At 55.9% G+C, this 23,858-nt stretch overlaps 1 protein-coding gene across 1 annotated transcript in view; it reads left to right on the forward strand.

Annotated features, from left to right (window-relative positions):
- Window positions 1-2,141: 2,141 nt before the first annotated feature.
- VSTM2L (V-set and transmembrane domain containing 2 like) overlaps window positions 2,142-23,858 on the forward strand; it is a 34,470-nt gene continuing 12,753 nt past the window's right edge. The window contains exon 1 of the mRNA XM_045980197.1: window positions 2,142-2,449. Coding sequence (XP_045836153.1) covers window positions 2,329-2,449 — 121 coding nt within the window. The 5' untranslated portion in view covers window positions 2,142-2,328. The remainder of the gene's footprint in view (window positions 2,450-23,858) is intronic.

Genomic DNA, 23,858 nt, shown 5'->3' on the forward strand with positions numbered 1-23,858 from the left:
GTCAGACAATCCCTGGATATCTGTCCTTGAAGGAGATTTAGAGGTCACTGTGTTTAACCCTGTTCCAGACTATGAGGAGAAATGATTCTTGAAGGTCAAACAATGGGTTATTTTCAGAGCAGCAGTGGGCTGTGGTCCCACTCTGACCTCTTCCCTGGCAGCCCTCAAGGGTAGTCTCTTGTTCTCACTCTTCTAATCCCCTCCCTCCCTGTCCCCTTGTCTGTGCCCCCTGCCTACAATCTGTAGGTTAAGAGGAGAAAGCCCTAGGTTTGAGCCCGACTTCTACCACCACATTGTCCTGGACAGGCCTCAGGCTGCAACTTAGAGTCTGGGTTTCAGTCTCGGTGCTGCTATGTGATTTCAAAGATTCTGTTCCTTCATCTTTATAATGGGGGCATTGGAGCCCATTTCTATTGGGAGTGAGGTTCAAGTTAATGAATGAGAAAACACTTTTGTAGAGTCCAAGACACCTGGCCATCCAGGATAACCTAAGTACTATCTCTGTGTAGGAAGGAAGTGAAAAGAAGGGGGCCAATCCGGCAAAACCAACCCCTTCCTCTAGTGAATGCGGGCGGGAAGGTGGGTCAACGGCGGGGATCTGTCCGCGGTGCTGAAAGCAGCTTCCTGTTGGGGCTCAGTTGTGCTGAAACATAGCATTTGTAATTGGGGACTTCAAGGGGCCGTCCATAGTTTTGAACGAACCGGATTGCTGCTGGCGACCACAGGCCCCATCCAGTGTGCTGCCCGCCATAATACTGGAAAGGGGGGGATGCAAGGACAGAGTAACGATGGGGTGGGGAGCTGTCCCTCGGGTTCTAACCTCATTCTCAAACTTGGGGCTCGGTCCACAATGCTGGATCCACCTGCAGTCTGTGGAGAGGGAAGTGGTCTGTTTGCAGTGTTCGTTCCCATTCGGCGGGGCGGGCGAGGAAAATGGAAGGTCTGTCCATGGTGCTGAATCCTCGATTCTAAGAGCCCGCCTAGGCGAGGTACTTGAGGCCAAAAAGATGGGGGTCGGAGTTGACGCTGTCCTCCTCCGTGGTGCTGAAACCGCAGCGGACATGGCCATGTAAGTAAAGAGGCCTGAGGAAGGATAAGGGATGAGGGCAGGAAAGTACCTCGCTGTGGGACCTCGGAGAAGGATTTAAATGAAATTTAAATTTAAAGGAGGCCTCCGGTTGGTCTTCTTGTCTCTACTGAAGGTCTGTCCCAACAGCCCCAGGAAAACCGTCAGGGAAGGAATCGGAATCGGAGGCTCTCGTTGGATTCCTGGTCTTGGGAATGGGAGTGCCTTTGTTACCTGCCCGCCCCTCCAACATTTCATCTAGGCCCATTGGTCCGAAGAACGGATATTTACAGTCCAGAAGAGGGCGATCCAATCCACCGCGTAGGACCCAGCATCTCTAAGCTAGAAGGAGCCCGAGCAACTGGCCAGCCTCACTCCCATTATGCAGACAGGAAAACTGAGACACAGAGAGGATAACAACAGTAATATCTATCCAGCTCCTACCATGAAGCCGGTAAGCGCTAAGCGCTTTAACATACACGATTTCATAAATCCTCACCAGGACCCCTGCAGGAAGCTGCTTTTCCCATTTCTCAGATGAAAACTTTGAGGCTCAGACGGGGATAGACATACGGACACGTCCGCACAGGGAACTAAAGGCTGCGGCGGGACTATCACCAGGTCCCCTGTGCCTCAGCCCAGGTTCCTGCCCTACCTCACCCCCACCTCCTCCGACCCCCTGACCCCAGCACCGCGCTGCTAGCAAAGTTGGGAGTCCCTCTGAGCGCGCTGGGTCTGGCGGCAGGTGGATTGGTTTTTCTCCTTATCCCGCTGGATAGTCAGTTGTCTTATGCTTTGCGGGAACTAGGTCCCTAGGGGGGCTTCCTCCACCTCATCTCGCTCTCCCATTTGAACTCTCGGGCAGGGGAAGTTGCGGGTACCGCTTTAAAAATCTCAGCCTGGGCAAAACTTTGATGATAAATCAAGCGGCGGATCCCTCCGCCGCCGCCTCCTCTGGGCGGGCGGGAGGGAGTGGGAGGGAGGGGGTGCGGCGGCAGTGGCGCCGAGCGGAGTGGCCTTCCGCGGAAGGGAAGAGTCCCGCAGTCGGAGGCGGCCGGCTGGGCGTGCGCTCGCTAACCGCAGCCGGGGCTGGGCCGGAGCCGGGCGAGGGCTGGGGCCGGGGCCGGGCCGGGTTCGGTGGGCGAGGGGCAGCGGCCGGAGCTGGGCAGCCAGGCCGCATCGGGCAGGGAGCGACGGGCGCGAGGTCTGCGGTCTCCTGAGCCCCGATGTGAGGCGGCGGCGCCCCGGCCCGAGCGCTCACCATGGGGGCCCCGCTCGCTGTGGCGCTGGGCGCCCTCCACTACCTGGCACTTTTCCTGCAACTCGGAGGCGCCACGCGACCCGCCGGCCACGCGCCCTGGGACAACCACGTCTCCGGCCACGGTGAGTTCGGTCGCCGCCTCCGCGGACTTCCCCACCCAACCCCACCCCAGGCTGCGCCGCTCCAACTTAACCGTCCCCGGGGCTGGAACCCGCGTCGGCCCTGGCGGGAGTCCAGTGGCGCCCCCTGCCGGGTCCATGGACCCGCCCTGGCACCCCGACCACCCCTGCAGAGGAGGGGGCACCCCGTGTGCAACCCCGATCCCGCCCTCGCGGAGAGCCCCCTGCTCCCCAACACACTCGCGCCGATACAACCACCTCCGGGACTACACAGATATTCGCAGCCAGGGGCACACTCACTGTTCTCACACTCACAACTCCTGCCCTCACACATCTCCAGACACCTTCCAGATCCCCTTCCTCACTCATAAACACTCACACTTCTGCCCGCTGCACACGCACAGAGGCACTACGGTTGGGGGCTCACACCCTACCAGCTGGCGCCCAGGCGCACACACTCTGCACAACTCTTGCCTGCCCTTCTGCCTGCAGACACACACACACACTTGTGAACACACTTTGCTCGCCCACTCCTCTCTTCCCATCTGCCTTTCCCTTTTGTGGGCTTAACCCTGCAGCTGCCCTCATCCCCTCCCACTCCTCCCCTGCCCCTTATACCACTGAGAACCACTGGGAAGGGTCCTAGGGGACAGCAGACCCTGCCTATTGAGAACCAGTAAGGCTGCAAGTGTCCCTGCAGGGTGGGTGACGAAAGCTTGGTGGGAGCCCCTCAAAGACATTGGAATAGTTGGGATTGCTGCTTCCAGCCACCGGCATGAAAGGGGAAAAAGGATGCCAGGGGCTTTTGTCTGTCTCTGGGGGTGGACAGAAAGACCCTGCCATCCTTCTACTGGGTACCCACCCATCCTCATCCTTGGCCCTGAGGACTGGAAAGGTGGGAAAATCAACTCAGCCACCACGGGAGCCAGGGAGCAAGCAAGCAATCCCACACTGGTTGCCTGGGTGTCAGAAGCTCCGTTCAGCCCCAAAGGAGTCCAAGTTGGCAGCAGAGTTGTAGCTTCTGAGGTGGGAGCTGTGGGGGCTTCCCCTACCCCTGTGAGCCAGGCTCCAGAATGGGGACCAGAGCATAAATGAAAATGGAGACCTTTCTTCCATCAGTCCCTTCCCAGTCTGGTGGGAGAGGCTGCAGGACCAAGGTTGGGCACCGCAAGCCCAGAGCTGGGTGCGTGGGGGAGGTTTGCGCAAAGAGCAGAGAATTGTGTGATTTATTTTGATGGGAAAGTGGGGGGGGGGTGTGTAGGTAATTAGAGGAGGCCTTGATGGGGCCTGACACACGAGTAGGATTGTTGCAGGGGGTATGGGTACTTCCAAAGCCCTTCTCAGGGTCTCTGCTTTTTGGGAAGCCTAACTTCCTGCACCCTTCTGCCTCACCACGTTTGGTGTAAGTGGTATGTGTTTCATCTCTGAACCCTTCATACCCCTCATCGAATTTCTACTGACCTGGCTGGAGCACTGGTGAATAGGGGAAGGGTTATTTTGACCCTCAACTCACAGATGGAGAAACCAAGGCTCCAAGAGGTGAAGGGACTTGTCCAAGGTCACACAGTGAGTGAATGGTTGAGCTGGGACTGGCCACAGGGTCTGTTGGATAAAGGCAGATCATTTTCCAGGATATTCATCTCCCTGTCAGATTCCCTCCCATTTAAAGGAAACTGGGAATTCCTCCTTCGCTCCCCTCCTTGCTCTGCTCAGTTCCTTGGCAGGGTTAAAACTTAGACTAGGAGGGTTTTCCAAGGAAGGGTTTTCCTGAGTTTGCAGTCCCAAGAGATACGAGGACTGGGGCTCTGAGCTTTATGGTCATCCTGTCCCTGGAGCAGCAGGCCCCAACGATTTGGGTGCTATTCTGGCATTTCTGAGGCCCCAAGGGCCCCCCCCATAGGAAATCAGGTTTTGCCCTTTGTGTGGTAGTTCCTGCCTGCCCCCTGGTGCCAGGTGTGCTTAGTAGGGGCACAGCTCTGCCCCGCCGGCTGTATGTCACCTCTGAACCCTAGCCAGGTCCCGCTAAGGCCCAGAAGAGGGGCTGGACAGAGAAGTCGCAGCACCGACTGCAGGGGAACCTGACTTCTCTCACTGACCCCCTGTGCAGTTCTGGGCAAGTGGGTCAGCCCTCTGGGGCTCTTTCTGTCCCTCCTGAAACGAGGAGACCAGGCTGCTCTGCAGGGGCCAGACTGCTTTCTCCCACCATTGCCAGGTTCAAAGTCACCAAGTAGTGGATGCCGAGGAGCCCCCATGGCTGCCCCTCTTCTGGGCCAAGCACCCGACCACAGGAAGGTTTTGGAGCCACTCACTTAATCACAAAAAGAAACTGTTATTAATGATAGTGAGACGCGGCGAATAAGTGGGTCATGTCTAATAAGCCATTTGTGTTCAGGAGGAGAATACCAATTTGATAAAAGCTGTGTGTGCTGAAAAAGCTCAGAAATTGCTGTTTAGCAGATTGGAGCCTGATCGTTTCATTATTCCTGGGCTCCGCGTGTCCTCAGCTGATTCAGGAGATGTGGCCGGGTTAGGGAGGTGTCTCTGTGTATGGGGTGAGGATGGGAGGCTGGAAGTGGGGGCTCCCCCAGAGGAGCCCATGAACCCCAACCACTTGGTGGCGCCTCATCTCTCCAGCTCAATCTGAGCGCAGCCCAGCCGCAAGGCTCATGCCTTGTGCCTGCCCGGGACTTGTCACAGGGAGATCCCGTGGTCAGATGGGTGGCAAGGACATCTGGCTTGCCTCCCATCTCCCTGGTATCTCCACTCAGCCCACTTCGCAGAGCGCCTTTAAAGGCATGAGGAATGAATGGGAGGGTGAGTGGTACATGCTCCTTGGAGAGGCATAAGGGATTGGAGGCTGGGTTTGCCCTGGTCTGTGTTTGTACCTACTAGGTACTCAATGAATGGCAGCTGTTTGGATTACTCCTTAGGAGAAAGAGTCAGCTCATTGCCTTCAGCCCAGCAGAGGTGGGGGAGGGGGGCAGGCGGCAGGACTAGCATTTATAAACTGCCTACTGTGTGCTCTTTGCTGCCAAACCCCTTACCAGTGTTAACTCCCTAAGGCTGATGTTATTCACGCAAGGCTGGTGTTTGGCATATGAGAATACTGAGGTTCAGAGAGGGCCAGTGCCCAAGGTCACTGAGTCTGTACAGAGAGCCAGAGAGCTGTGCCTGCCTCCTCTAGGATGACCTCGAGGCAAGCTTGGCCGGTCACATGACAGGACTTGTTCTTTCTGCCCAGCCCTATCTCAGCGCTTCCTTCCAGCTCCCCAGAGAACTGGTAAAGTCATGGGGGCCCCAAGAGGAACTGGCAGCTAGACGGGATCTTGCTGCGGCCACATGCAAGTTAGAAAAAGACAGCTGGACTGGACTTCTTCTCAGGTCCTTTTTCCAGATCTTGGCCAGGGCAGGGGACCGGAAGGCAGGATCTTTTTGAGGATCTTTGCAGACCTCCTGCCTTGGACTCACCACGGCGTTTGTTAAAATGCAAACCCCAGGGTGCAGACTCCCACCCAGACCCAGTGCCAAAATGATTGTTGATGAGACCTTGGAATCTGCATTTTCATAAGCTCCCCCAGATGATTCCCATGCAGCCTGGAGTTTGGGAGCCTCGGCCTTACGCACTCAGCCAGGCCAGGAGACACATGTAGGGATGGGACATCGTCTGGTGGCAGGGGAGGCTGGGTTGGTTTGGTTTGTGAGAGAGAGAGAGGGCCAAGCTGGAGCAGGCATGTGGACCCTGAGAGGATCCCCAGGAAGCCTTACACTGCAGCAAACATCCGTCCTCCCACCCCCGCCCGGCCACACACACGCACACACGCACACACACACACCCCTCGGCCGGCACCTTCAATTATTAATACACCCCAATGCAGACACAGATCCTGGCTTGGCCCGGCGCTTTGTCCATTGAGTGATTTGCTGTCCTGAGGTTCTCTCTGTTGCCAGGAGGGAGCAGCGGGGTGCAGAGGCAGGGGCGGGGGCCACGGGCCGTTTGGCCAACAGCCCGTGCGCTGAACACCCACCCCGGCATTCTCTCATTCTTTACCCAGCTGTGGGTACCTCGCCATCAATAAGCCAGCCAGTTTGGTGTCTGGAAGATGGAGAAAATTGAGTGCTGTCTTCCGAAGGTTATGATGTTAAAAATGTGTTTGCGTTGTCTCGGGTGTTGGTGATTACTCTATCAATTACGCCCGTAAACACTCAGCCTTGGGCTGAGGGTTCCCGGCCTCCTGTGGGGAATTGGCCCTCACAAGCGGTTTTCCCCGAGTCCTTCACACCAATTGGTTTTGACACCTTGCCTATCAGCGGCTCCGGCGGCCTTTTCCCGAAGCAACGGGAGCCGTGGGCGGCCAGCAGGACAGGAATTCAGCTCATCTCCACAGTGACATGGTGACACGGTGACAGCAGAGGTGCTGGGGGAAGTCTCCTGGTGACAAATAAGTGGGCAGGGTCGGGGTGAGGGAGAGTGGTCAGCCACCGGGACAGGAGACGGAGGCCCTGGGCAAGGGTGCATTTTACCCAAATGGGTGGGGAGGCCAGTGCTTGGCTTGCGGTGTCACCTTATTCAACTCTGTGCAAATAAGGTGAGAGATATACGGAAGCAAATGCTGACTGAGTGTCATGCCAGGCCCTTAAATGGCGTTTGACCCCCACAGGAACCCTCAGAGGAGGGGACTTCCCCTGGCCTGCGGCATTCATACGGGAACTGAGTCTCTGTGAGGTAACAAGGCTTGCCCAAGGTCACTCACCTAGCAAGGGTTGGAGCTAGCATTTGATCCCAGGAACATGACCCCAGAGCCCAGGCTCACAATGCTGCTGAGTCCTGGAGAGGAGATGGGTGGAGTCTGAGGTCCGAATGCTGAAACTTCTGTGTATTCCAAGTTAATGTAGTTTTAAACGTTCCCATAATTTTAATTTCATAAGGAATCCATGTTTTTAGTAGAATGATCCCAAGATCAGAGCCCCTCCCTCATTCTTAGGGACCAGTACAAGGACATCCTGGGGTGGGCAAGGCTGACTTCACTTTGCAGTGGGCGGACCTGGACCCGGCTCCTTGGAGCGCATATGATATGCTAAGACCCTGAAGGTAATGGGGTCCCAGGGTGTGTCCTCCTCTCCCCAGCCCTGGTAGAGGCAAGAATATTCTAAGAGAAAAATGGGCTGTGATCTCACGGGGGTAGAAATTTACCCCTCTACCAGCTGGCGACCCTGAGTTCCCTCTGGTGCACCTTCAGTTGTGGGGAAGGGAGGTGGGGCTGGGGAGGCAGAGAGGCTCCTGCTCCTCCAGGACCCCCTCCCCACAACTGGGCCCCCTCCCCATCCCGGAAGTGGGCAGAGGAGTCTCTGGGACTCTGCCCCAGTCACACCCAGTGGAAACCCCTCTTTAAGAACCACCAGGCCCCTCGGCAGGATTTGGTCCTACCTGAGAGATGGTTTTAGGCAGAACCCAGACAAACCTCTTACATTTTAATAGTTATGCATTTATTTTAATGTGGATTGGAAAAATAAACCCAGCCACATCAAAACTGTGGTTTCGCGGATATGATTGCTTAGGATGATACTAACAGGGATATTCAAAAATAGTGGGTTGGTTTATAGGAAAACATTAAGGACAGAACAGTGAGGGTAGTACATAGGCAGGTCTGTGGGCAGGAATGTGGGGGCTCTTGGCCCACGGGCTGCCCCTCCTGCCTCGTACTCTGTGCTGTCGTCGCGAGCTGCTGGCCTAACAGAGGCTGCTGTCAGCTATTGGAAGTGAGCATTCATTTATTCCTTCATTCATTCAACAAATAGTGTTTGAGCACCTGCCATGTACCAGGCTCTTTTAGCCACTGGGGACATATCAGCGAAGAAGACAGATAAGGTTCTTGCTCAGACAACCAAACCTATAAAATATATATAAGTATAAATTGTGATAAGAGTGAAGAAGCAGAGATGATGCTCAGCCCGGAAAAGGCACTCCTGAGGCAGCGAGGGTGACTGGTAGTGAGCTCCCTGTCACACAAGAGATGCAAGCCAGAGCCCACCATGTATTAGCTGGGAGCATTATGGGCGAGGGGGGTTCCCTGTTTTATTTTCTCCAAGGAGCACAGACTGGTGAAGTGGGCAGAGAAGTCAGAACACTGTGGGTGGGGGCACCTGGGTGGCTCAGCGGGTTAAGCCTCTGCCTTCGGCTCAGGTCATGGTCTCAGGGTCCTGGGATGGAGCCCCTCATCAGGCTCTCTGCTCAGCAGGGAGCCTGCTTCCTCCTCTCTCTCTGCCTGCCTCTCTGCCTACTTGTGATCTCTGTCAAGTAAATAGATAAAATCTTAAAAAAAAAAAAAAAGAACACTCTGGGTGCTCATAGCAATCTGTCACACAGTGATTTAGTGACGGGCCCTGGGGGGCAGAGCTCCCAACTCAGAGGATGCCTGGCCACCCCTCCTCCAACCAGGGAGGCCATGGCAGGGGTGAGGGCGTGTGCTGTCTCCTGTGTGCAGAAGTGTGGGCAGTGGCTCCTCTGTGACTCACTTCGGCTCCGGGTTAAAGTGTCCAAGTTTGGGCGAGAGAAGTAGACCCTGAGCCTTGATCTTCCCTCCCTCGGCCTCTGCCTTCCTGGCTAGCTTGGCGGGTCTCTGCCCTCCTCTGGGCCTCAGCGACCCCCGAAAATGGTGAGTTCACCCAGGCTCTAAGCCAGCAGAATCCTTCCATCTGTGGCCCTTTCCTTTGTCTTCTTGGCGACAGGTGCAGAGAGAGCCTGTGGCGGAGAGGGATTCTGTCCTGCACGTGGCACTTAGTCTCAGTGGCCTTCAGGGGTCTGAGAACCAAGATGCTAGACAGCATTCCCGGAACATTTTCTCTGTCCCTGGCATCTCCCTCACCTCCTCCGTTCAGCCTCATGCAGGCCCATGTGGAGGATGTTCCCATTTTAGAGACCAGGACATGGGGGCTCGGGGGCTCTGGAATCAGCCTGAGGCCACACAGCTGTTGAACGACAGAGCCGGGCTCGAGCCCAGCTTGTGGGGCTGCGGGGCTGGAGTTCTTCCCCGCTCATCTGTCCTGCTCCTGGCTGGCGAGCCTGGTGGGCGTGGGGACAGTTGCTTTGTTCTGGAGTGGCACCCTGGCTTTACTGGATTCTCTCGGGGTCCAGGATGCCAAAATGCTGGGAAGGCCTGGGTCTGGCTGCACGAGCATGGTCTGAGAGCCTAGGCTCCGGGATCCAAGCCCAGCTGTGTCGGTGGTGGTGCTGGGACCTTGTGAGTACACGTGGGGCCCTGGACGCACCTACTGGGGTATTCTGCCAGGGGCTGATGGTTTTGCCTGACTGTGTGTCTGGAGTGTATGTGTGTGGCTATTTGATCATGTGCGGTGGAGGAGCTGTGGGCGGGAAGGAACCTGGGTGGCTCTGTAGCGTCCCCCTCTGTACTGTGGTCTCGGCATGTGGACCTGCCTCCCCAGGTCCTGCAAGCGGGTGCCCTTGGGATACGAGGCACGGAGGCTCTGGGAGCATCTGGAAGGTTAGAGCTGGAGCTGGGGTGGGGGGGGCGGTTCGCTCAGAGCTATCAATTAGGGGACTGGCAGTGCCCATCTGTGGCAAGTGTTCTGCCTGCCCCTCTCTCCGGCTCACTCTCTCCCAGGGTTGGACGCGCGCGCGCTCTCTCTCTCTCTTTCAAACTCTCCATCTTTCTTTGTCCCTCTCCCTGTGTCTGCTGCATCCACCTCCCTCCCTGTTCTCGTCGCCCCACCTCCCCCTCTCTGTCTTCACACGCACACACGCATGCACGCACACACTCCTCTCTCCAGGTGACACCTCGGGATTACACATGCGTCTGTTCTGTGTGTCATCATGACTCCCACGCAGAGCAGGCACTCGACAGATGCCAGGTGAATGAATGAAGTGGAGGAATGAATGATCAAGGAGGTGGGGCTCCAGGGGGCCCTGGAGCTTGCCTAGACTCGTGGTTCCTAATTTTCTTGGAGGTAGCCGTCTTCTGGAGCATCTGATGAAAACTGGATCATTGCCTCAGAAAAATGCCACATGGGTTTGGGTTGGTTCCAGCAGGTTCGGGGAGGCTCCCAGGGCTCACCTGTGGCTCCAGGGGAAGTGGTCTTCATTTCATATGCGAGAAAACTGAGGCCCAGGGAGGAGCCAGGCTGGGCCCCAGGGATGCAGGGTCAGTGCGCAGCAGAGCCAGGAACGGGTATGGAATCGCCCCACAACCCCACACTGCAGCCCTTCCCTAACAAGTTTTCCTCTCGTTCCCCAGCGAGCTCTGGGTGAGTGTCTTCAGCGGGTGAGCACAGGGGAGAGGTCAGGGAGGACAGCAAACTGGAGATGGGAGCCCTGGAAGTGGCTCAGGCAGGTGAACTCTCGCACGAGGGTCTCTCCCACCAGAGTGGTGGCTGTGTCCCAGTGCAGTCAGGAAGGCTTCCTGGGGGAAGTGCGCTCCTGGTCTCCAGGGCCTGCTGGGGCTGAGCGGGGACTCCAGAGGCTGCAGGAGCTTCCCCTGACTGTCTGAGTCTGGCAGGGGCTTCATCCAGAGAGCGTGCCTGTGTATCGGGCAAAGCAGAGGCTGAGCTTGGTGTGGTTGTCACAACCCAGGGGGTTCTGATGGGGAAGGCGCGGGGTGTGGCTGGCATGTGGGTGGGACTGAAGTGGGTGTCAAACAGGACTTGGAGGCTGCGGTGGGGGGGGGGTGCTGTCAGATGGGGACAGGCTGCTTCCCGGACTAGGTCCGAGTTTGCAGGCTCGCAGGATGCCGGGGCTGGGCACAGAGGGGTTGAAGGAAACATGGGCTGGTCAGGAGATGGGAGCTGAGCACACGCGTGTGTGTGTGTGTGTGTGTGCGCGTGTGCATGTGTGTACCTACCCTGTTTCCTTTCTAATGCTTACCACCCCCAGGATCCCCTCCTCAGGACTAGCCCAGCAATTTCGCCTGACTGGCAGGCTCTCCCCAACCTCTCCCACCCTCTGGCTCTCTCCTTCATGCTCTGCAGACCTCCTCACGTGGCCCCACCACCTGTCAGAGCCTGACCGTGGTCACCCCAGCAGGCACCCTGCGGCCCCCATCAACACGCCCTGTTGCACAGGAGGAGACAGGCTTCACAGGTGCGGTCATTTGAGGGCCCACACCTCGGGCAAAGCCAGGGGGCAGAACCCAAACTTCTGTTCCCTTAACCTGGCTTGCTAAAGTGGTAGGGGGTGGTGCCTGGCTGGGCTTCGGGGTCAGACACTCTTGGGTTCAGATCTCAGCCCCCACTCAGGCTCTCTGAGCCTCACTAGCCAACTTGGGGTTGGGGATCTTAACCGAAGCCCCCTTTCTCACAGCACTCGGGCTTGATTCCTAGCCCAGGGCAGGGAAGGTGAGAACAGACTGTAGAGTGTCTGTTTTGCTTTGTGAAGTTCTAAAAAAAATGATTTCCGGCCTCAGAGGCAGCAGCAATTAGGGCTGGCTCACTGGGGAGCTGTTTGCCGCCTGTCATTGGCCCCAGGAAAGGGTCCCTAATGGAGGCCCGGCGGCCAGAGTGCATGGTAGTGGAAATTGCGTTCAAAACAACCCTACACTAATGGTCTCCTGGCAGGCAGAGGAGAGGGAGGGGGAAGGCAGGCTGGCTGACAGCTGATGGAAGGCCTCTGGGGCAGGGGCCCTGAGATTCACCAGCTGGTCTCCTTGTGTCCCCAGAGACCCCAGTAGTGGTCCCTAACCCAGTTAGGCACTGGGAGTCCTGAGCCCCATCCTGGCCCTGCTGCTTTCCATTAAATCTCCTCCCGGGCAGAGGGGACAGTAAGTGCAAAGGCCCTGGGGTGGGTCAGAACCCCTTCAGCTAGAGATTCTCTGGTTCCAGAATAGCCCCTGTGTTTCAAGAGGCCAGGCCAGTTTAGTCTTCTAGGTGAGGAAAGGGTAGGTGGGAGCCTTGGAGAAAGAGGAGCTGGAAAAGTCTGGCCTGTGAGAGTCTAATAATGCGTCATGGCGCCCACTAGACGCCGGATGTTTACAGGCGTGGCTGATCCTCTTGAGTCCCCACAATACCCATTTTCCAGGTGAGGACACTGATGCTTAGTGATTTGCCCACCACAGGGAGGTACAGTTCGGGTTCACTTTGGGGTCAGCCTGACTCCAGAGTTCCTACGTTTATGGCTGGGCTGCTGGATTTCCCACACACAGCCAGGCAGGCGTGGGAGGGCCAGGGCAGGGCAGGCCCTGGTTCCCAAGCAGGCCTGCGTTTGCCCAAACTAGGTCCCGGGGAGACGACACGGCTGCCAGAGTCTGCTTCAGTTTCTCCCTTCCTGTTGGTCTCTGTGCTTGGCTTTCCTGTGCCCTCTCCCCTTCTGCTCTGGTCTTCATGGCCCTGGAGCTTGTTGGCCCCTGCCTTGGTGCCCGCCCCCCTTGCCTTCTGCTCCTCAGTGAACCTGGGGGTGCTCCCTTCTGGGCTCCAAGGTGGCTGCTCCGCTGTGGCTGTTGCAACCTCCCTCTGCTTCCCGCACTCACCCCCTCTCTGCCTCTGGCAGGCAGTAAGGACGGTGCATGCCTGGGCTTCAGGGTCAGACTCTAGGGCTCAGATCCTGAGCTCCCTCGAGCTCTCCGAGCCTGACTAGCCGTCTGTGCAGTGGCCTCACCCCGCCGGCTTTGCAGGCTGTGCAGGTGAGGAGGAAAAGGTCTGCCGTGGGCACGACCATCAGGATGCCTGTTTGCCTTCTCCGGTCCCCAGCTCCCCCATTCTGGGTCCGGCCCTGTCCCTGCCTTCCTGTGCGTTCCCACCCTTGCCTCCCTCCCTCCCAACCCTTTCCCTCCCCGTGGCCCAGATGTGTGGGAAGAGGAGGCGGGAATTCCACTGGGGAAACCTGCTCCTCTCCCACATCCTGCAAGTGCCAGAATATTTTCACTCTCCTTAAATCTCCCTAGATTTGTAATTCCACTGCTGTCTCCCTCAATATGTGCCCGTGGCCTTGGGAGGCGCCCTGCCCCCAGCTGCAGGCAACGGCACTGCCCGCCCAGCAGTGTCAGGACTGCTGGGCAGGGAGACCGGGCCAGTCCCCACTGCTCTCTCCGCGCCTCAGTTTCTTCGTCCCCAAGAAGAGGAGAGTGAGAGTGGCTACTTCCCATGTTGTGTGGGGAACCAGTGTGAGATTTTATCTGATGAAAGGAGCATCTCTATAAAAAGGAACGCAATCTGATATATGGGACAGTGTGGGCGAATCTCAAAAACATGATGCTAAGTGGAAAAAAGCCGGTCCCCAAAGACCACGTATTATATTCTTCCATTTGTGGGAACTTTCCAGAACAGCAGATCCAGTCAGAGACTCGACATAGATTGATGGTTGCCAGGGGATGGCAGAAGGGAGCATACCTGCTTCATGGGTGCAGGGTTTCCCTTTGGGGGGATGAGGATGTGGGGGGACTAGATGGAGGTGGGTGACACATTGTGAATGCCCTTAGGGTCACCGGCTCGGTCACGTGAGAACAGTTGATTTTGTGGTATGAATTTTACTTCAGTGACAAAGTAGAAAGGACCCATCTCCACAGCAGTCCTCTGTGCCAGATCGTCCACTTTATAATTGTCAACGTACCTGATCCTTACAGCAGCCTCGTGAGGTCGCTGTTACCATCATCCCCATTTTACAGATGAGCAAACCGAGGCACAGCACCGCCAGGCACTTAGCACACAGCAGGTGTTCAAAATGTTAGCTATTTGGATTTCTTAAAGATTTTATTTATTTATTTGAGAAAGAGAGCACGAGAGCGAGGAGGGTCAGAGGGAGAAGCAGACTGCCCACCGAACAGGGGGCCCCATGCAGGGCTCGATCCTGGGGCTCCAAGATGATGACCTGAGCTGAAGGCCGACGTTCAACAAACTGAGCCACCCAGGCACCCAGCTATTTGACTTCTCTTGGTTGAGGCGAGGCAAGGACTCCCCAACCTGGGCATGTGTGTGTGTGTGCATGTGTGTGTGTGTGCGTGCACGTAACTCAGCGGTGAGCAGCCGCCACCAGAGAATGGCAGGCAAGGAGGCTCTCCTGGTTCCCACACATGCAAACACTCTTCACCTGCATTCATTTCATCCTGCATTCATTTCATCCTCACAATGAGCCACGTGGAAACTGACGCTCAGAGAAGGCAGGCAACTTACACGAAGCCACACAGCAAGTCAGGGCAGAACCGCAGCTTGCATGCCCAGGCATAAGTCCTAGGCTTCACTGCCCTGCCCCCCATCCCTCTGCCTCCTCCTGGTTCCCCTCCCCCACCTGCCTCCTTAGGGACACATCAGTACTCCTGCGGTGGAGACAAAGGAGGCCTCTGACTGGATCAGGCAGAGGGCCCTGGACTGGGGGTGGGGGGCAGAGAGAACAGCGCCCCACCAGGGGCAACGTTTCTTTGATGTTCTCCTGTGTCATTCAAAATTCATGAGTTCCTTATTCTATTCCATAATATATTTATGTTTGTTTTAATACAAAAATAATGTTCTTTCCCCATTTGGGGCAGTGGGGGAGATCCATGCCTCAGGAGGTCGCTTTCCTGGTTTGAGCAGCGGAGACCATGAGGGCATCTGCCCTTCCTTTCTTTGTTCCCTCCTTCTGCAAGCAGACCTCCTTCGGGCCTCGTTGAGCCCGAAATGGGTGTCAGTCCTCCCCACATGCAAGACACGGTGGATCAGACAGAAAGCTGCCCCGTCGGGCAGCACTGGTGGGATCGGTAGGGTTGTGACTGTGGCAGGGAGGGTCCAGTTCCTGGGCCTCTCTGTAAGCCAGGACTGGGAGGTGGGGACAGGGGATGAAGGTGACAGAGGGTCAGTAGCGGAGGAAGCCAAAGCCAGGCCACCTCTAAGCAGCCCTGCATCCCCGCCCCTCCGCAGCCCTGCATCCCAAGCCTTTGTGACGGAGAAGCGTCTCTACCTGGTCCTCCCCTGAATTTAATGCACAACTCTCACCAGCCTCCCCTGTTCCTGCGAGAAAATGGACACTGAGACCCATAGCCTTCAGCAGGCCGCCTTTCCTGGCTGGAATTTACAGACACTGTATGATTCTCATGGTGTTTATTTTTACAGTTACCCTCTATTTATGGCAAGTGATGCTGATTTTCCGTTTATGGCAGCAATAAAAGTCTCCTTTTAAGCTGAATTTATTTAAGTAAAAAGGGAAAGGTGCTTTGAAAATAAATATTAAGTAAATAATAGTGCAGGTGCTTCAGGGATCCCGCAGAAATGGTGAGGGGGTCCCCAAAAGGTTGGACTTGTTAGACTCTTTCCTTCGGGCATGCCCTTTCCTGTTCAGAGCTCCTTATAACCGTGCCAACCCCAACCAGCCTTCGAGTCCAAATGTGGCCCACCTTCCAGAAGTTATCCCTGAGTCCAGGCGGATGTGGGCATGCCTTCATCTCCCCTAACACTTGCACCTCCATTCTGAGCTTCTGCATCATAACTCTGGGGAGGAGGAGGGGAGACCACGATTCATGGCTCTGTGAATGGTGCGCACCCTGAACAACTGTACATGGCGATACAGGTTCAGTCCCAGTCATTGTCCATACAGTGGTCACTGGTCTGTGTGTCTGTCCTTCCTGTGGACTCTGGGCCCATTGAGGGGCAGAGCCTGGCCAGAGCATCCTGCGAAGCCCAGCACAGGGATGGGTCCATGAAGGTTGATCTCCTTCATTGCTTTTGAGGGGAGCATTTGAGCTCCCTCTGCACACCCAGGCTGCCATCTTCCCACTAAGGCACACTGCAATTCCCCGAGCTTTTGTACAAATAGCCTCCTTGCACTTCTTGAGAAGAGGAAAACTTGTCCACTCCAAGATCAAACAACCTTCATCGACTCACACCTCGATTCTTCTTGCTCCAGGCAGCTGGCCAGAACAATCCCCGGAGCCCTGCCCCTCCCAGAGCAGACTCTGTGCCCATCCCAGAGCAGACACTGTACCCATCCCCAGGGAGAAGAGGGCTCCTTCAACAAGCCTGGCTTCTCAGTCCCTAGGGGCTTTGTCATTCAGTTTATCTGGGTTTTCCTCTTCGGGACATTTTACATCTCCTGATTTCAGGAGCAAGGTGAGGTTCACGGGTGAGCTGGGGATTCCTCAAACACTCCCTCTGCAGCTTTTTCCTGTCCTGCCTCCCAGCCGAGAGTTAAGGTGGCCATGGGCCTTCTGCAGCTCAGGCCCCCAGCCGAGCTGGGCACAGAGCAGGCTTTCTGGAAATAACCCCCAAGGAGTCACACTGCATAAAGCTGAAATGGAAGAGGACCGAGGGAGGACTTGGCTTCTGCTTGGGAGATCCCTTCAGCCAGCTTTGGGGCTGACATCTGGCTTTGTCCCTTCATACTGTGTGGCCTCAGGCACTGACACTCCCTCTCTGAACCAGGCTACCTCCCTCTGTGAGATTGGGCAGGTGATAGAGAGCACCACCTCCTCAAGTCCTTGTGTCCTGTGCACGGTGTCTGGAGCGGTTTGTTTCCTGCAGTCCCCGGGGGCGGCCCCCAGGTTCTCTGAGCGATGTTGCTCAAGTCATTGGAAAAAGCTCAGGTGGCTGGAAGGAGTGGGTGGGGGCGCTGCGGGAGCCCTCATGTGGACGGGACGTACTTCCTGCTTCATCACGTGCAGCCCTGCCACCGGCAGAGAATGGGGTGGGGGTAGGGGGACTTTGCATTCTGGGGTTCCCAAGGCCTGAGTCTGAATCCCAGCTCCTCAAAGGCCCAGGTCCCAGTCCCAGCTCTAGTCCCTGACCTGCCGTGACCTTCTGTGAGCCTCAGTTTCCCCACCTGTAGTAAAGAGTCAAAGACCCCTGACCTGCAGGGTTGCTCTGAGGCTTATGTGGGATCAGACACTTGAGCTGTCTGGTGCCTTGCAGGTCCCCGATGAGAAAGGTGAGCCCACAGGGTGGCTGGTGCCGGCTCTGGGCCTCAAGGGTTCAGAGAGCTCCCCGTGAGGCCACCACAGCACTTCCTGGCCCTGCTGACCTTTGTTTACTGCCCCATCTCATTTCTGGTCACATTTCATATGACAACTTTAGGGGCCCTCTCGAGGCGCCCAGGCTGGGCTCGAATGGCCAGTGGTCAGAAGGACCAGAAGGTGGGAGGTTGGGGAGGGGTCCTGCCTGCTGGGGCCCCATTCAGGGCCTCCCAGGATGCCTGTGTCCACATTGTCCATTTATCTGTGCCTATCCCTGCTCTTATGGGGCACAGTTTCCCCCGAAATTCTCTTCTGGCACATAGTAGGTGCCCAGTAAATGAACGATGTCCGTCTCTCTCGGTTTTTTTCTTATAGTTTCAAGAACTGCAGTCCTCTGGGTTTTTGTGGGAACTTCCTCCCTCCGTGCATTCGTTCACTCCTTCAGCACATGCCGGACAGCTGGGCAGTGCTGGAGCTGGGGGAGCCCCAGGCAAGGGGAGACACAGACACCTCAGTGTCCGTCACAGGACACGCTCCAGGGGGGCCATCCAGGGCCCCAAGGATGGCTTCCACACCTGCCTGCGCAGCGAAGTCACCTCCAGGCCCAGGGCCCCCTGTGAGCCAGGACTCTGGGAACGATGCCCAGCGGGCTGCGGGGGGTGGGGGGTGGGCGATTATGGACACTTAGAAGTGTCGGGAGAGACAGGAGGGGCCACACAGCTGGGGTCCAGCAGAACCAGAGCCACAGACTGTGGATGCTCAGCCCAAGAACCTGACTCTAGCTCTGAGAGCTGGCAGTTTCCCATGGGGCACCCCGAGTGTGAGGGTTTCCTGGAGCTCCCTGGTGGCCCAGAGCCAAGAGGAGAGAAGGGGATCCTTTCTCTGCCTTCTGCCAGAGCCACTGTGTGTGTCTGGTGTCACAGTAGCCAGCGTCCAGGGACCATCTACTGCACGCCTGGTGTGCCTGGTGTCCTTCTAGCTGCCGGGACACAGCGGTCAACAAAGCCGACTCCCGTCTCCCGCCTTTGGGGGGGCTTACACTCAGGGTGGGAGAGGGACAGCGGGTGAGGAAAGTCAGAGAGAACTAAGTAGTAAGGGAAGAGCGTGAAGTAGAGAAGAGGCAGACAGACGGGGTAGGGAAGACTCAGGCAGTGACCCTGCCGGTGTTACCCCACCCCCCACCCCTGCCGCCCTTGTGAGCTGGGGAGCACTCCCGGCACAAAGTCCAGGGAGAGGCTTGTGGTGTGAAAGCCACTGCTGTGGGCCAGGGAAGCCCAAGAGGCGTTTAAAAAAATTTTGTGGTAAAACAACATCAAATTTACCCTTTTCACCGTTTTTAGGCGTACAGTTCCGTGGCATCAAATAAGTTCAGATTGCTGTGCACCCGTTCCCACCATCCGTCTCCAGAACTTTGGCATCTTCCCCAGCTGAGGCTGTGCTCCCATCCATTCAACGCTCCCCCGCTATCCTCCTCCCCTCCCCCTGCCCCGGGCAGCCAGCCTTCCACCTCCGTCTCTGAGTTGGGCTGCTCCCGGGCCTCGCGGAATCAGACGGTATTTGTCCATTTGCTCCTGGCTTATTTCATTCAGCGTCACGTCCTCCAGGTTTGTCCGTGTTGGAATGTCCCTCCTTTTAAGGCTGGATAATATTCCGTTGTGCGGAGAAACCACATTTGTGTATCCATTCATCGCTGGAGTGGGCCACGACACAGTAGGACCTGGCAAGAGATGGGCTGAGCGGGGACCAAGGGGAGCCTGCTCTCACTCTGGCAGAGACTGGTGGGTGGCCTAGGGTCTAGTCCCTGCAGGCTTCATGGAGGAGGCAGCCTCACAGCAGAGATTTGAAGATGAGAAGGGCAAGGAAGGCTGTGCGAAGGGAGAGAGGAGATAGGGGCCTGGATCAGAGGGTCAGGGTTCTGGGGTCTGGCCTCAGAGGTGGAGGGAGCCGGGGGGGGGGGGCCTACGCTGAGGCTGCCTCTGGTGGACAAGTCCCCTGTGGCCTGCCTGTGTGTCACCGGCTGCCAGGGGGCAGGGGGCTGTCGGAAGCCAATGAGGAAGGAGGAGAGGTACAGGACTGGTGGGCAAGAGGTTGCGCATGGCCCAGGCATGAGGGAGGTAGAGACACTGTACCCCTGCTTGATCTGATGAAGCTACAGGAGGCATCTTTACAATCTTTCTGGCGATGACAGAACTTGGAGCTAGAATGTGAGCGAAGAGAATGATACTTGTCAAGCACTGACTCTGTGCCAGGCATGAGGCATGGGTTGCCTTGTGTCATCCTCCCCTCTCTTTCTCTCCTTTTTTCATGTAAAGAACTGAGGTTCAGAGAGGCAAAGGGGCTTGTCCAGGTCCCACAGCTGGGGAGTAGAAGAAACAGGATTCGAACCCAGGCCTGAAGACAGAGCCCTCGATGTGGTATCGAATCAGAGCCTGGAAGTTTAGGAAGGAGGTCAGGCCCTGGTCCTGGGCAGACAAGATCTTTCCGGGTCCTCCTCTGCCTTTACCAGAAGCCAAACCCACTGACTCGGGCCAGGGCCCCGGAGCTGTTTCCTGCAGACCATGCCCCGATTACTGGGCCTGGGGTTAATGACTACATTGCTCCCCCAATTAAAAGCAGAAAGGAAGAAGAAGTTGCATTCAATCGAGGCCCTTTCTCCTTCTCCTGCAGAATCCTAATTTGTGGACACCGGTTTTAATTGTCTTCCCAGCAAGCCCAGCCCTGCTCAGGCCCTGGGGCAGGAGAACGCAATTGCTTCCTTCTCAAAAATCTATAATTATACCAGCCTCCCCGGAGATGGCTGTGAGGAGTTACCTGAGCAGGGGGGGAGGGCTCAGGACAGGAGGACGTCAAAGAGAAGAGATGGATTTTATGTCCCAAACTCAGCAGGGATGCTAACTGGAGATGGAGGGGATGGTCTGGGTATCTGGAGGGAAGGACATGGGGCAGAGGATAGGAAGAAGGGCCGCGGGAGCAAGGTCTAGAAGTTACGGGCTCCACTCTCAAGTGTTCTGGAACTGGGTTCAAATGCAACTGCTTTCTCTGTGGCCTTGGGCAAATCCTTAACCTCTCTGGGCCTCAGCTTCCCCATCTGAACAATGGGGATAATAATGATCCCTCTGCCCCCACAGCATCATGGTGGGAGAAAATGTCCGTGCAGAGCTTCACACAGTGCCTGACACAAGTACTCTGTAGTTCTTCGACATTATTACTGTGCCATCATCATCCTCAAACTTAGTACGGACTGCCTTCCAGTTTCTGGTGTTGATGGGGTACCTTTCTCACAGACCTGGGAGAGGGAGTAAGAACCTCTTGCTGGTTAGAGCTGCCTGCTTCTAGTGGAGGTGTGAGGAGCTGAGCTCCCCATCTCTGGAGGTGTGCAAGTGGGATGTAGAGGTATGGAGCCTGGTGGCTGACCTTTTCCTGATAATTCGGACCAAATCCTGATGGGGGCTGATGGAGTCCCAGGTCTTGGTCCCAACTACTGGTCAGACCCGGGTTCAAAACCCAGCTCTGTGTGAACTGGGACAAGTCCTGTCTCCTTTTTTTTTTTTTTTTTTAAAGATTTTATTTATTTATTTGACAGAGATCACAAGTAGGCAGAGAGGCAGGCAGAGAGAGAGGAGGAAGCAGGCTCTCCGCGGAGCAGAGAGCCCGATGCGGGGCTCAATCCCAGGACCCTGGGATCATGACCTGAGCTGAAGGCAGAGGCTTTAACCCACTGAGCCACCCAGGCGCCCCAAGTCCTGTCTCCTTTTTGAGCTGAAGGCAGAGGCTTTAACCCACTGAGCCACCCAGACACCCCAAGTCCTGTCTCCTTTTTGAGCCTCATTTTCCTCATCTGTCAAATGGGGATGAGCAGATTAGAGAGTCTTAGAGACAGTGTCTGCATAGTGCTAGGTGTATAGTAGATGCTTCATAAATGGTATGGATTCTTTTTAAAAACAATGAGAAAGCTTCCTGGAGTTCCCTCCTCCTTGCCTTGGCTCACACCATTTCTTTTCTCCTTGCCTCTGCCTATCAGGATTTACCCATCTCAGGGCCTGGCTAACATACTCCTCCTCCCCCAAGTAGTAGTGACCCCTCCCCTTCCCAGTGCCCAGGACACTGCTCTTAGTACATCACTTTCTCCCTCTGATTGTCTGAGCTGGTGGGGTTCTTAGACCATCAGCACAAACCCCCATTGGACAGAGGAGCAAACCGAGTCTCAGAGAAGGGGAGAGATGCTCCCTAGACCACACAGCCTGTCCGTTGGCAGAAATAGGCTCAGTCCTCCATCCCTGGTTCCAGCCCCGTGCCCTGGGTGCTCATTGGCATACGCTGCTTCTCCATCAGGGGCTCCTTGGGACAGGCCCGGGGACAGGGAGACTCGGGTTATGCCCTCAAATGCCTGGAACCTCATTCTCCACTTGTCTTGCAGACACGTCGCCCCTATTATCACTGATTTTGGAGACAACAGGATCTTGGGGGCCCTCCCCCATCCCAACTAAGCAATTCCTGGCAGGATCTGAGGGGACCAGACCCTGGACAAGAGTCCACTTTGGTGGAGGGAGGGAGCTGGTTTCTGCACGCACAGATGACTCACTTGGCTCCAGGAGTCCTTGCAGCCAGATTTCTATCCCACCTCCTCCCCAAATCCTTCCCCACTCTTGGCCCCATACCATCTCCCCACCTGGGGCTGGGGTGGGTGGGCAGGGAGCACAGCACCTCCTTTGAGAAGTCTTCCCTGATTGCCTTAGGGGTGAAATGCTTCCTCTATGCTTTTTCCAAGTCTTTGCGCACCCCAGCCTGCCCCACAGGACCCTATAAGGCTAACCATCTTAGACTGTTACTTTTAAAGAAAGACCTCTGCAACCAGACAGAGTTTAAATACCCTGGAAAGAACATGGCCGTGGGTGTCAGACAGGCCTGGGTTCAAATCCCAGACTCTGCTGTGTGGCCTTGGAAGGGTCATTGCCCTGCACTGGAACTTGGCTGCCTCCCTTGAGCAATGGGGACGTGTGATGGCGAGGAAAGATTCACCTGTCATCACGCGCCCTGCCCCTGTGACAGCTGAGCACTGGGAATGTGGCTTGTCGAAATTGAGATGTACTATAATCGTGTCCAATTCGTGCTGGATTTCTAAGACTTAGAGCAAAAGCGAATGTAAAATATCTCATTAATCATTTCTATTACATGTCGAAATAATTTTTTTGATATCTTGGGTTAAATAAAATACATGATTAAAATTAATTTCATCTGTTTAAAAAATTTCTTTTTAACTTTTTTAATGTGGCTACTAGAAAATGGCAATTTCTGCATGTGTCTGCAACCCTGGCTTGCGTTCTGGTCTGTTGGACAGCGCCCTCTAGAGGACCATTACTGGGACGAGGGGACAGGTGCCCCCAGGGTGAAGGGGCTGTCCCCCAAGTGTGTTTGAGAGTTAAAGGGTCTGGTCAAGGACTCAGGGCCTGGCGCCTGACCTTGCTGTCCCCTGGCTGCTGTGTGACGCCAGGCCAGACTCCACCCCCTCTGAGCCTTTCTTGATACATCAGTAAAAAGAACCAGTGTGCCAGGATTGGGTTTTCAGTTTGGGGGTGCCCATGGGTGGGGGAAGCTGAGCTAGGGTGGATGAAGGCCTGGCCCTTCTCCATGTCCCCCGTTGGCGTTCCCACCAAGGAAAGCCCATTTCTGCCATTCCTGCCACCCAGGAGACCCTCCACATACCTGTTGGCCAGGCATGCTTCCTCCACTCACACATCTCTAGGGAAGGAGAAGCAGGGGGATGGAGTCATACAGGCCTGGGTTCCAGGGCCAGCTCCAGCCTTCCTAATCTGTCATCCTAGCAGCCCTGGACCCCTTTCCCCCAGGTGCAGGAGGAAAAATGGTGAGCACATTGTGATTCCTATGGCTCAGTAGTCACACCTGGAGAAAGTCACAGCTGTGTCCCTCTCACTGTCCCTTAGCCGGCCAGGTCCCACAGCTGGCTGCTTTGGATCCAACTCTCCTCCTCCCCTCTTCACAGAGGCCACTGGGTCTGGATCAAGGCAAAATCCAGCTGTTCCAGGACAAGGGGCCAAGCGTTCACTGTGATCCCCTCTCAGTCCCTCCTGATGGCTCAGAGCCTCCATGACCCCCTGCAGTCCTACCTGAGCTGGGAGGTTGGCATCGGGGAAGGTGAGGAGGGCTGGGCCTGGCCTAGGACGCTCAGGGTGGGGACCTGTTGGCTCTAGATCCTGCTCCACCACTGCCCAGTCTTATCTGTCCTTTCGTTCACTCAACAAGTATTTACTGAGCACCTACTAGGTGCTAGGCAGTGTTCTAGGAGCTGGGGATATATCAGTAGATAAGACAGGCTCAGGGACAGTCCCTCCTTCCGGGAGAACGGACAATAAACACAAAACAAGTGTTTTCGCGGTGCTGTCTGGTACAGTAGCCATTACCTACAAGTGGCTATTTGTTTAATTTTAAGTGAGTTAAAATGAAATTAAATTTAAAATTCAGTTCCTCATCCGCACTAGCCACACTTCAGGTGCTCAGTAGACATGTGTGGTTGGTGGTTTCTGGATTAGCTCAGA

This window comes from Meles meles, chromosome 16 (genome assembly GCF_922984935.1).
Source record: "Meles meles chromosome 16, mMelMel3.1 paternal haplotype, whole genome shotgun sequence".
Classification (NCBI taxonomy): Eukaryota; Metazoa; Chordata; class Mammalia; order Carnivora; family Mustelidae; genus Meles; species Meles meles.